At 32.5% G+C, this 13803-nt stretch overlaps 1 protein-coding gene and 1 pseudogene across 2 annotated transcripts; both read left to right on the plus strand.

Moving 5' to 3' along the window:
• Nucleotides 1-855: 855 nt before the first annotated feature.
• On the plus strand, nt 856-4769 carry LOC143543672 (acyl-coenzyme A oxidase 3, peroxisomal-like; annotated as a pseudogene). Its single transcript, XR_013137119.1, has 12 exons — nt 856-1309; nt 2160-2277; nt 2366-2473; nt 2566-2738; nt 2825-2924; nt 3028-3102; nt 3202-3332; nt 3420-3675; nt 3765-3911; nt 3995-4099; nt 4209-4310; nt 4360-4769. The product of XR_013137119.1 is annotated as an acyl-coenzyme A oxidase 3, peroxisomal-like (transcript).
• A 6962-nt stretch (nt 4770-11731) lies between these two features.
• Nucleotides 11732-13071, plus strand: LOC143543654 (F-box protein CPR1-like). The gene has a single exon (XM_077035923.1). The coding sequence runs from the start codon at nt 11805-11807 to the stop codon at nt 13056-13058; it is 1254 nt and encodes a 417-aa protein (XP_076892038.1). The 5' UTR covers nt 11732-11804; the 3' UTR covers nt 13059-13071.
• Nucleotides 13072-13803: the final 732 nt, after the last annotated feature.

Raw genomic sequence — 13803 nt, forward strand, 5'->3', positions numbered from 1 at the left:
ATGGGTCCACTAAATATTGCAGAAGTATAAACTAAAATCCCAAAAGTTTATGATTTATTGAAATAAACTAAAATAGGTTAGAAATAATGACAAAGTTTGGATATATATAACAATTTTATTGGAACAAGGTATAAAAACATATTATTTAATTAGAAAAAAGAAAAAATATATATATCAATCTCTAGTATAATTTTAGATTTAGAGATAAATACTTTTCATCAACTTTTTCTTTAAAATTAGTTTAATCATTCAAATATAAAATCAATAGAAGAAACATTTTTTTCTATTTCTTCTTTATAAATGAATGGTTGTGATTAACTTAAAAGAAAACGTTGTATCTTTTTATTTTTATAAAATTATTCAAATACAAAATCAATAGAATAAATTGTTTATGCCCAATGAGCAAGTGGTGGAGTGGTAATAAAGAGATTTCATGTTTCAAATGACCCATGTACGATTCCTACCCGCAACATTTAGTTTCAGAGGCATCAGGGTGATGATAACAGACTAAGCGAGTAAGTGACTTTCACTAGTTGGTTCCTTGAACTGAACGAATTTTATCTCACCGTACTATCGTGCCTTTAGAAAACGTTCATGAGCTTTGACCTTAGATAAATGTTTTTCCCTGATTAAAAACGAATATATCTCGATATGATAAATTTAATCTGTAATTCATTTAAATATTTATATATATATTTGTATTTTAAGGTTTTAAGCTTATCCGGTCAAAATAATGGTCTTTATAATTGTAGTACACATTACGACTCCTCGTCTTCTTCATCTTCCCATAAATTAATAATAATACCAAATCCAATATCTTTATCAACCAATCCAATTATTATTCAAAACCCATTAATGGATCGCATCAATTTCCGAACCCAAATCATCTCCGGCCACCTCCAACCACCACCACCGACATCCTCCACGTCACCCCATGTCTCAATTACACCCCACCGGAGCTAACAGAACCATCACCAACATTCAACCCCAAATCACTACGTAAACTATTTGACGGACAAAGTGCTGATATAATTGATTACATATTCAATTTAATGATACAGAGTCCTCTGTTTTGTCCAAGAAACAGAGGTGGCAAGGTGTTTATTGCACCGGATTATAATGATTCGATGGAGCAGCAGAGAGAGATGACGATGAGGCGAATTGGGTATTTGAGGGATTCGGGTTTGTTTAACGGGTGGTTTCAGAAACCGGGTCCGGATGGTGATTTGTGGCGGTTTGCGATGGCGGAAACTGTTAGTGTGTTTGATCATTCGTTGGGGATTAAGCTTGGTGTTCATTTCTTTTTATGGTAATTTTTTATAAATTTGTTGACTTTTTTCCTTTTTTTTATAAAATTGGATTATATTTAGTAATTTTGTTAATTTTTTTTTTGCGGTAAATTTTGGATTAAAGTTATGTTTGTTTATTAAGTTTGGTAATTTGTGTGTTTGACCTTTGGGGTTTTGTTTTGTCATTTTTAACTTAACCCGACCCGATAAAACTCTTATGGGCCAGAACCTGAGAAAAGATTAACCCGAGGTGTAGGAATTTGGCTTCGGTTACGCCCTGTTTTCTTTTTAAATTTTGTTATGTTTTTTCATAAATTAGTTGACTTTTTTACAAAAAAAATAAAATTGGGATTATATTTTGTAATTTTGTTAATTTTTCTTGTTGTAACTTTTGGATTAAAGTGATGTTTGATTATTATGTTTGGGATTGAGTTTGAAAACAACTTATTGGCTTATTGGTTTTTTTTCAAAAAGCCATTCTGAAAGGCAGAATTTGGGGCTTTTAGAAAACTGTTTTTAACACTCTCAAAAGGCTAGTGATTGCTAAACACTTTTTAACTTATTGCCTTTTTACAAAAGCTAATAAGTCGATAAGGTGTTTCCAAACTCGTGAAAAGGTGTGTGGCAATCACTAGCTTTTTGAGAGTGTTTGGCAAGCTACTAGCTTTTTCGGATTGTTTATTATTTGCATCGTGAGTCAAGATGAATATGTGTCTTTAATTGTAGCATTGTAGCTTTTTTAATTTTTGTGTATTACCTGAACCTGAAAAACCGGAAACTTGAAATTTTAACTCGAAGAACACCCCTAAAATGAGTTAATGGGTCATCTTGTTTTATATTAATGGTTTTAACAATATATTGTAATTTCAGGGGCAGTGCGCTCCGTTTCATGGGGACAGAACGCCACCATGATAAATGGTTCAAGCCAACCGAGACTTTTGAAGTCAAAGGCTGCTTTGCAATGACCGAGTTAGGCCACGGAAGCAATGTATGTAAACATTTGTTTTGTGTTTTTTTTATGTCGGTCGGTTTATCCAATCTAACGTGTCACATGTATTATTATTATTATTATTCAGGTTAGAGGCATTGAAACAATAACTAGATATGATGCAAGTACTGGTGAGTTTATCATCAACACTCCATGTGAATCTGCTCAGAAGTACTGGATTGGCGGTGCAGCTAATGTAAGACTTAATAATTATTACAGTATTTTCTTTATTCTATTGTATGATAAATTTTAAATAATATAATAACTCTGTTTTCATTATGTTTTCAGCATGCTACACATACTATTGTTTTCTCACAACTTGAAATCAATGGTGTGAATGAAGGAGTGCATGCTTTTATAGCCCAGATCAGGGATGAAAACGGAAACGTATGTCCAAATGTTCGTATTGCTGATTGTGGACATAAAATTGGTTTAAATGGTGTTGATAATGGTCGAATCTGGTACGAACCGAAATCATTATATACTGTCTTAGTTTTAGATGTCTGTGTTAAGTTGACTGGCCCGTTTGACCCGATACGTGTTTCAGGTTTGACAATCTTCAGATACCAAGAGAGAACTTGTTGAATTCGGTTGCTGATGTGTCACCAGATGGGAAATATTTGAGTGCAATAAAAGATCCGGATCAGGTTAGTGAATTTATTTAAAACTTTATATATATTTATTTAAAGAAAACACAAAAAAAAAGTGTTTTTAAGTTTTACTTAATTTATATTTGATATTTGGTTTCAGAGATTTGCAGCATTTTTGGCTCCTTTGACTTCGGGTCGTGTAACGATTGCTGCAAGTTCAATGAACACAACAAAGGTACTACGATCTACTTGTTTATCATGTGTAATGTTTTCATTGATCTTAAATTAGATATAACAATTATTATTATTATTTGTGTTTCTTATTATAATTTAGGTTGGTTTGGCAACTGCAATAAGGTACGCTTTATCAAGACGGGCGTTTTCGATTAAACCAAATGAACCTGAAGTTCTTCTGCTCGATTATCCTGGTCACCAGAGGCGGTTATTACCTTTACTTGCAAAGACGTAAGAATTTTTAAATACGTGTGATGATAATACTAATATCATATCAAATGAAGTTGTATTTTACTTCTTTTTTATGTTATTTGGCAGATATGCTTTGAGTTTTGCTTCCAACTATTTAAAAATGATATACGTGAAAAAAACACCGGAAACAATCAAAACCGTTCATGTCGTGTCTAGTGCTCTCAAGGCCGTTTTAACCTGGCATTGCATGCGATCCCTTCAGGAATGTCGAGAAGCTTGTGGCGGACAAGGTATAAAAACAGAAAATCATGTCGGTCATTTGAAAAGCGAGTATGACGTACAGTTAACCTTCGAAGGTGACAACAATGTTTTGATGCAACAGGTAATATAGTTAAAAATTACTGACTAAAAATGAATTTCTGTTTTGTTTATAAGTTATATAATAATCATGATTTACGTTTGTTAACTCAGATTAGTAAGGCGCTGCTGGCTGAGTTTTTAGCAGCCAAGAAACGTAACAAACCGATTAAAGGTTTGGGACTCGAACACTTAAATAAACCTGCTCCGATTATCCCAACTCTTCTCACAAGCTCTGCATTCAGGACCGCTCAATTTCAGGTAATGCTCTACGTTTTCTTATTATTATTATTATTATTATTTTATTTTTAATTTTTATAATTAAATGTTTATTTTGGTTGCAGACGGATATCTTTTGCCTACGAGAGAGAGATCTGTTGCAACGTTTTGTTACCGAAGTCGCACAACACCAAGCTTTGGGAGAAAGCAAAGAGCATATATTCACAGTGGTAAATCCTCGTTATCGTGGCTAGTTTTATTTTTTCTTAATATTATTTTACATTTTTAAATAAAGTTCTATGTGTTGATCATGTGTTTCGTGTTTTTTATACTGTGAAGACTTATCAAATTGCTGAGGATTTGGGTAGAGCCTTCGCAGATCGTTTAATTCTACAGACGTACCTTGATATTGAAGCAACCGTACCAGACGGTTCTTTGAAGGTTAACTTCATTTATTTTGAAACTCATTTTTGAATGAGAAAGATAAAAGTCAAACGACTCGTGAATATAATTCTTTTTTTTTTTTGCAGAATGTTTTATGATGTATACAACAATTGTGTTGGAAGAAGATGCTTCATTTCTTCGATACGGGTACTTATCGATTGACAATGCTGCGGTGGTTAGGAAAGAGGTTTTGAAACTGTGCAGTGAACTAAGGCCACATGCTCTCTCTTTGGTTGGTTCTTTTGGGATCCCGGATCCTTTCTTGGGACCGATTGCTTTCAATTGGGTCGATGCCAATAAATGGTCCGAGGTTTAATTACCATATAAACGTCGGTTAAGCCGCATTGATATCTGTGATGTTTCTTTCGAATAAGTAGTCATGTTGTAAAATTAACTTGTTATATCAGAGGATTGATATACTACATACATATATTTAAGTGACGGATTTATGATTTATTATTATTTTTATTTTTTTCACTAAGTGATAAGTTTTGGTGTTTAGATGTCTATAAGCTCTATTTATAAAACTTTTAGGCTATGCATTAAATATGTTTACTAATATTCTCAAAATTAATAATCTAATGTAAAATGGTTGAATTGAATTAACTAGTCTTAAGTAAATTTCATATTTGATAATAACAAACAATAACGTGTCTAGGCTAAGTCAAAAGTCAACTAAGAACTTGAATTGTTGAGGGTTGTTATATTCACACACCACCTATGGTGTGTTAAAAACTCTATACAGTTTGTATAGCATGACTAATTAATGTATGGATGACAGCTTTTCCACTATATACGGGCCGTATAACTCTTATACGAGCCATATAGACTTCAATCATTTAACACTCTTTAACATAAAAGGACAAAATTTTGCATCTATACAACTCGTATAACCCCTATACAAGCCGTATAAACACATATGGTGTCCAAATAACCAATATGGTGTGTGAATAAACGTATAAGAATTCAGAAGTGCACATGGGATGTGACAAAATATCAAATTGTGATTTATAAGATTTGTATTTTATAACTAAAAGCAAATAAAAGTGTCGCAGTTGTCGTTTTAATGTCTTGCTTTCTTAAAATGCGTGCAACGACTATAGTAGTTGTTAATATGAGATAAGACGCATACATAGTTGTTATTTGTTACCTACCTTGGGACCAGCTTTTTGTAGGTTTGGTTCCTATGTATTATTGGACCGCACTAGCAGAACCACTTTTTTGAGTCTTTAAGGTTGAATTAGCAAAACATGGACCGGGTCCAGTTGGATCTTGTTAATTGAACGGCCTGATCCAACTTGTTTTTGCAATTCTGCCATCGTTGATTTCTCAGGCGCTGTTGGTTTCGCAGAATTTGTGATAATTCAAAAGAATTAAAATTGAAATCCCATAACATGGACTGTTCGGTTCGACAAGAGATGAAATTGTAATTTAAACAAATTCTAATGAAATCCCACGGGATTTAGAAATCCTTCCAATTTTTAAAGGAATGCAGAAATAAAACCGACGGAATGTTTTAAGCCTAGCCCCCACCAGGCCCTGCTCTGAGAAGCCAAAACTTTTTTTGGGTCGAAGGCGAAAAATATATTGGGTCACATGTAAAATGAGTATTTTGTTGGCTTTAAACATTTTATTTTTAAATGGGCATACTTGGTTACAATTTGGGTTGTGTAAAAAACCTTTGTATAAAAATAAGCTTAAACATGTTCCAAATGAGACTAGAACCAACAACCTTTTGGTTGAGAGTCATACCTCTTTGCCACTAAGTCAAACTAGTTATGTAATTGAGTTTAAACATTAAATATACATATTTATTTCATAATAATACATATATATATATTTTCTTTATAAATTGGGTCTAACAAGGTGTCGGGCCGGGAACCGCCAACCACCCAGCCCTCCCTAAAGGCCGGCCCACCCTCACCCTATACTTGTTCCCCCGCCCCGCCCCCACCCCGCCTAATCTTTTTTTTAAAAAAAAAAAACAAAAGACATACTTTTTTCGGGGAGAGGTGGGTACCCCAAATTTATTTTTATTTTTTTTTACTTTAAACCAAAACACATTTTCTCGAGAAGGGGGGAGGGGGGCAAAAAAGTTGTCTTCTATTTCACTTTAAACCAAAATACATAATTTTTCGGAAGCAGTAGGTCCCCCTCCATTGTTTTTTCTTTATTTTCTTTTGAAATAAAAAAATGATTTTTTTCTTAGAAGGGAGAGCCGTTCGTTAGTAAAATTAAAATGCATTTATTTGATGTATATGTGTGCGTTAGTACAATACGTATAGTACTTTTTAGTTACATGTTTTTCTCTTAACCTACTACTATTGCACTTTTTTTGGAATTATGTTGTTTTACTTTAGTCATAATTTGTTTTATTTGTTTACTGTCTTATGCTCGTACTTATTTGTTACTTCCTCTGTGACGAACAATACTTGTTTACCAAATGTCCATGTTGAGAAAACATTGCACCTAAAAGGCCATATGATGACTCCCCATGTATAAATCAAATCACTTGCCAAAACACTTAAATACATAACATACTAATTCTGAATTTATGTTTTACAAACACTGAACAACTCAAGAAAAAAAACCAAAGTGTAAATGCTTCATCAAAAAGGGCTACACTCTTTTTGGACATCCATAGACCCGTAATGAAACTGCAAAAAATAAATCACTAACACTTTTGTAATCAAGCTATGATCGGGCCTAGACACTCTTTTTGGGCATCCTTAAGCTCGTAATCAAACTGCAAAGAGAATCCGCTAAGGATTTTGTAGTGAGATGTTTCATGTAACTTCTTTGCAACTTATATAATGAAGAGATATCAGCTCTTTATAATCAACTATAGAACCTTATGTCACTTTTGTAAATGTTATCGTAAATCTATAATATATATAAACGAAGACACAAAAATCATACGTGTCGCGATGTGGTCGCTCCCCCTTTTTTTGGAGTCACCAGATTTGCTTGGTTTTTAAATGGAGGCTTCTCATGCATTTGACCCGAATTCATGGGTATGGGTCTTACTAAACCCAGATATTCCTTAAACGGGTTATAACATCTTATTAAATTAAAAACTAATCTCACCAAATATTGGATGTAAAAATCCTATAAAGTAGGGATACATTGAAAATTAATTTTTAATATTTTTTAAATATATGACTAATAATTAAATTAAAAGTTAAAATACCTTTATTGTGACAACTAATATGTATGTAACGTACACAATATAACATATTTGCATATTGTTCTCTTATGGGCATAAACCCATAATAAAGGTGACAAATTTTATTTATGTAAAATAATAATACAGAGCTAATTTCCTAACGAGTCATACGATGTTTTCAAATATATAAAATCTCATATATGAACCAATGGGTTTTACCAAACTAATATAACTTTTAAACCGGGTTATAACATCTAATTTATTTGTGAAATAATATTCATCATCAAATCATAAGTATATAATTATTTTCCTTACAATACATAAAATTAAAATGAAATATATATATATATATATATATATATATATATATTAATCTTAAAAATATATGAACAAAACCTTCATATTTTTTCTCAAGCCACCAGATTGCTTGATTTATAAATGATGGTTTCTCATGCATTTAACACGAATTCACTGGTATGGGTCTTACCAAACCCAGATAGCCATTAATATCTCATTATATTAAAAATAAATCTCACCAAATATTTGATATAAAAATCCTATTATTTAAGGATATAATAAAAATAAATATCCAATTTTTTTAACAAAATATTATTTATAATTATAAAACAATTTTATAATAAAAAATAAGCGGGTCATTGGTCTCATTAAACCCATATAACTTTTAAACGGGTTATAAAATCTTATTTATTTGTAAAACTCGTTCATCATCAAACCCTAAGTATTATTATTAATTTACGTCCAATAAATAAAATTAAAATACAATAAAAATATATCAATATGAGAAACGTAAATTGTAAAAGAAACCCCATAATCAAACCCTGATTTAAATTTTCAATATGGATATAGTTTCACGATTCTTTTCTCTTTTAAGTTTAACTCAAATGAAAAGTTTCACAAAATAATATCCAAATTATAACAAATGAACATAAACAAATAAATATAAAAATTAAGTAGATAATTCATTTAACGTTTAATTAAAAATGAACAAACACAACATAAATTAATCAAAATACGTTCAAGTATATTATTAACTTCTTACAATAAATAAACTAAAATCCAAAAAAATACATTCACAATATTAGAAACGAAAAATTAAACAATCCCCCGTAATACGGGGGACAAAAACTAGTATTATATAATCCAAATATGAATGCCTCTTGTGCGCATAATCCATTCATACGTATTAACTAGCAAATAAATGTGCCGCTGTGAAGCGCAGGTACAAATGCTAGTTTAATTCCAATTCCAATTCTAATCAATAAAACCCTATGAACACGTATCACAGCAACTGACAAACTAATGGTTTTGATCGAAATAAACCTAAATCGACTGAATGCACAATAATACCAAACATCAATGCTCATAGATCGATAACAAACCATTAATTAATTGTTCTTAAAACAAGAGAAAAATTGTTAGAAATATAATACTCTATATTCCGGGTATGACTCGAGAAGACTAGTCGCGCATCATCTTCGTTAGAAATTCAATTATGATGAGGAAAACCATTAGGATTGATCTAGAAATAATTGGTAACCTTAAAATTCACCCAAAATCGCCTAACAACGACTGGATGTCGTAATATCTTATTAGGGTTCGTAAAATAGAACATATAGGTAAAAACCCATTTTTTATGTCCATCACGACGCGATGGACATATACCCATTATGTTGCGATATGCGATCAAAGATAACTTCATTTTTGGATTCTTCTCGTCGAAAAACCCAAAATTCATACATTATGGGTCGCATAACTCTTTTTCTAGCCCAATATATGTTCATTTTATTTCTTGACGCTTTGTTGTCTACCCATCTTGTTTATTTTTAGGATTGACCAATGGTTTCTCATCCAAAATCTCCCCGAATCCTTCCAACACTTCCCAAGACTTCAAATCATGCTCTGGTCTTCCCGAGATATCATTCCACGTTCGTAAAAGTCTTCATTTTAGCATCTTTAACGACCAATGAGCTGAAATACAAAAACACGTTTGAAGTACCTAAGTTATAACAATAAACTAAATAAAACTATACAATTAAAGGAATAATATACAAGATTTATACCCGATCATCGAAACACCTGAATTGAAACGCTGTTTCGTCATTTGGATAATCGTTACGAGAAGAGTTTTACATCAGTCAACTCGTATCTTCCTTTCGATCTAAAGCCCTAAAACATCGGTTCTAAAGCCGGAGTAAGACCTAACGACGTTAAGTATTTTTTTAACAGAGGTCCATTAAACAAAAATAGTTGAAAAGTTGGACCGTTATTAGTGATTTTTAAATGTGAGATTATTATCGGCCAATGCTCAAAAGTTGAGATTATTTATTTCCAATTTATCTTATATAGAAGTGTGAATATTTATAGTTGTAAGGACCCTTATAATTCAAATTGCTATATAAAAATAATTAAAACCTATATATTTCTATTTTTTAAGCTTTTCTTTTAATAGTGGGTAAATTAATTGCTTTATAAGATCATCCGTAGTGCAAGCGTTATAGGGTGCGTTTTCTGTCAAAACGCCAGGGAACATCGCCCCCTCAGCGTTTTGGGGGTCCGTGTTGTGTACATAATGTTGGGCTGACTTGTGTTTTAATAAAAAGTGTCGTTGGACGACATTCTGTTTAAAAAAATAATTAAATAAAATCTTAAATCATATTACTTGAGTAGAAGAGCAAATGTAATTGAAGTTAAAAAAGAAAAAAAGAAAGAAGGCTCTTACTTGTGTTGTTTCTTTTTTATTTTTCAATTGTGTGATGGCTACAGAAGAAAATGAAGAAGATAATGGATGATGAAGGGTATTTAATTAAAAGTTCTATACAAAAGCCTATGTAGGTGTAAAGGTAGTCAAACACTATCGACAACTTTCACTTTTTCAAATTTTAAGTTATTTTTGTATATAAAGTTAATATAATGATCGCTACAGGGTTATGACTATACTTTTTCTTTTTTGCAAAACATTATGATTTTGACGGGACGTTACATGGTTTGAAATAACTGAAGGTAGGACATTATGGCTACGTATGGTCTAGCTTTTAATTATTTTTTTTGTTACTTTGTATATAAACTTTTAGATTGCTAATTTAAAAAGGTTTATATAATTTGCCCATGTAGTTTTAATTTTTTTTTTTTTTTTTGTTGTAGTTCACCTTTGCATTTCTTGTTTAATACTTCTGGTTTTATTATTATAAACATCCTTAAGATTATTCACATCCCTAATGTTATGCTTTACAGGGACATACAAAGGGCCGTGGTCCGAAATACTTCTAATTTTATTATTATAAATACGTCTTTACGGTGTATTCGAAATTATATAAAATTTTATATATTAAAAGTTATAAAAGAAAACCAAACATAAAAAGTAAAATTAGTTATGATAATTTAATATATAAAAAACAAACAAGAGGCTAAACACATATTTGATCATGTGTTTGGATGCCTAATACATCTATGATCATGTGTTTGCAGGCTTAACACATCGTTGACTATGTGTTTGAAAGCCTAACACATCATTGATTATGTGTTAACTAACTCGTCGGTGGGACTACCTTACGCATTGCCGACGATGCGTTAGAAGAGGGATAAATCTAGAAAAACGATTTTAAGAAAGACAAATTTGAAATCCCTCACCGTTAATGAGCTATTTTGGGAATTTTCGGTTAAAGCTATGCATTTTTCATAGTTTATAAAAATTTTTGTGATACTATTAACTAGGGGAAGATCAACGTACAAATAAAATTAACGTGTTAAACGTGAGAATTAAGTAGAGTAATTATATATAAAAATAGAATAATTATGTAATTATAATTATTCTACTTGTATATATAATTATTCTACTTGATTCTCACGTTTAACACGTTAATTTCATTTGTATTTGATCCAAACCTCTATTAACTAATTAATTAATAAAAAAAAGACGGATGAGCCCTAGTCACAGAAAATGGAAAATACTATTAACTAATTAATTGACCAACACTTAACGAGTGTGACAAATTAAAGAAAAACATGCCACAAGTAAACATAGTGGTATACATTTAGGACAACCAAAGTCCAAACCAGTCCACTTCCAACTCCCCAATCTACACGGCTGACCGGTTCAACACTTCAACATATATATGTCCTACACTTATAGAAGTCATCGCCATATATGGCCACAAACATAGTAACTATGCAGGCCCACTAGCTAGTTCTTCGATCACATAAATATATTATTTTCTTGTTATATAATATCTATCAATGGCCATTTCACAAAACCATCACTTCACAGTCTACAAATCTGTTGAATTCTTGCTGAAAACCGTGTAAAAATGGCGGAAAAAGCATGCAAAAAGATGAGTTTATTGAAGCTAGCTGAAGAAAGAGCATTAATGAAGAAAAAACTTGATGAACAAAAGCAAAAACAACAATTGGATTCAGTTCCTTACCTTCCAAAAGACTGTGTTTCAAATATCTTAATTCGATTGCCGATCGAATCGCTTCAACGATCAAGGTTTGTTTGCAAGCCATGGTATGGCATCATCAAGAGTCCCACGTTTATTCGCGACAATCTTCATCGAGCCGAGAAGGTTATGATCTTCTTGGCCCCGGTCAAAACCCTAATCCGTAGAAGGTATGATCATCTAGAGTTTGTTGAAAACCCTAATACGTTTTCGGTGGAATCGAAGGTTTTTGAGTTGAAATCGGTTCATATGCTTCTTCAACCGGTAATCGAATCACCATTTAAGTATGTTACCAAATACATGGTTTTCGAAGATGGGAAGATCGCGATACGTGATTATAACGCGACGTGTTTGGGGAAGATTAGGGCGAGTTGTGACGGGTTAATCGTGGTCGATAACAAGCTTGAAAAGGGAGAATTGGTGATCATGAATCCGGTCACACGCGAGGTGAATTTGCTTCCTTTAGGCACTATATACCCTCCACACGACGAGTCATTCGGGCTCGTGCGTTGTGGTTCAGGAGGGTATAAACTTGTTCACTTGTTTCGGGACGAGTTTCATTATATCGGATGTGAGGTTTTAGATATTGGTGAGAAGTCATGGCGGGTTATCGATGGGCCATCTTTCGGGCTCGTGAAATGGTTTGGGTATTACCCGGTTTTCGCGATTGGCGCGTTACATTGGGTTCCCGAAGTTGACCATAGTGAATATATAGTCACAATGACTATAGATGATGAGAAGTTTCACAAGATCATGCTTCCTAAAGCTAGTAGATTTAATGATCGAATAATGGAAGCATATGAGTGTCTTTGTTTTGTGACACATGAAGATATTAACGAAATAAGCATATGGGTCTTGGGAAGCGTGTCAGACACGTGGACGAAGAAATACACCATCGCGATCGGGTGTATAAGAGACTTGGTCCCTCTTTACTTTTCAAGGTTTAAATGGGAGATATATTTCATGGACAAAGATGGTTCGGTTTTCGGTTTTGATTTTGAAGACGAACATATGAAAAAGTTCACGACAATGAAAGGATGTTTCATGCTACCCGGAGCCGAGTATATGGTCCATGTCAATAGCCTTGTTTCGTGGCAGATCAAGGAGAATGACCACGAATGATCGCGTTGCTATATATCCGTAGATCAATCATTTCATAATCGTTGGTTATGTAGAGTTTATGTAAATGAAGTACTGATAAGTTGAATAATTGACTCGTATTGAATTGTGGGAATGTAAGAAACGGGTTTGGATATGATAGAAACCATGTGTTGGGTAGGAAAAGTAGGAAACAATCATAGTCACTCATTTTTAGATCTAAGGGATGAGAAATACAATATGTTTTTATAATGTATAAAAGGTTGAGAAAGCGTAAATAAGTAAAAGTGTGTGTTTTTAAAAAAGGACAGTGCTTAAAAGTTGCAAATTCACTCCACCTCCTCCTACTAACAAAATTGAAGATAAAAATGAGGCGATTGAAGATCATCGACGTGTTTTTATAATTTATTCATTATCTGTTTCACAGGAATGGATAGAGCCATTTCGACGTGTTTTTATAATTTATTCATTATCTGTTTCACAGGAATGGATAGAGCCATTTGAGAAGATGGGTGAACAACTTCATAATTCCATAGAGGTGGAGGATTTTATCAATGAAGCAAAAGAATAAATATAAAGAGACTAATGCATGAAGAATGTGTCTGTGTTTTGTTGTTTTTTTAACTTAATATTTTAGTTTGAACTTGTGGGTTTTGTTCTTTTTGGAAACGTTTAGAATGCTTCTGGGAAGTTGTGGTTTAAGTTGGAACTCTAGTTCTGTTTGAAATGCCTTTAAATTGGTAATGTAATTTCTCTAATGCTTTTTAGT

This window comes from Bidens hawaiensis, unplaced genomic scaffold, assembly GCF_021521415.1.
Source record: "Bidens hawaiensis isolate Kalapana, Puna unplaced genomic scaffold, B.hawaiensis_p1.1 tig00013245_1, whole genome shotgun sequence".
NCBI classification, from domain to species: Eukaryota; Viridiplantae; Streptophyta; class Magnoliopsida; order Asterales; family Asteraceae; genus Bidens; species Bidens hawaiensis.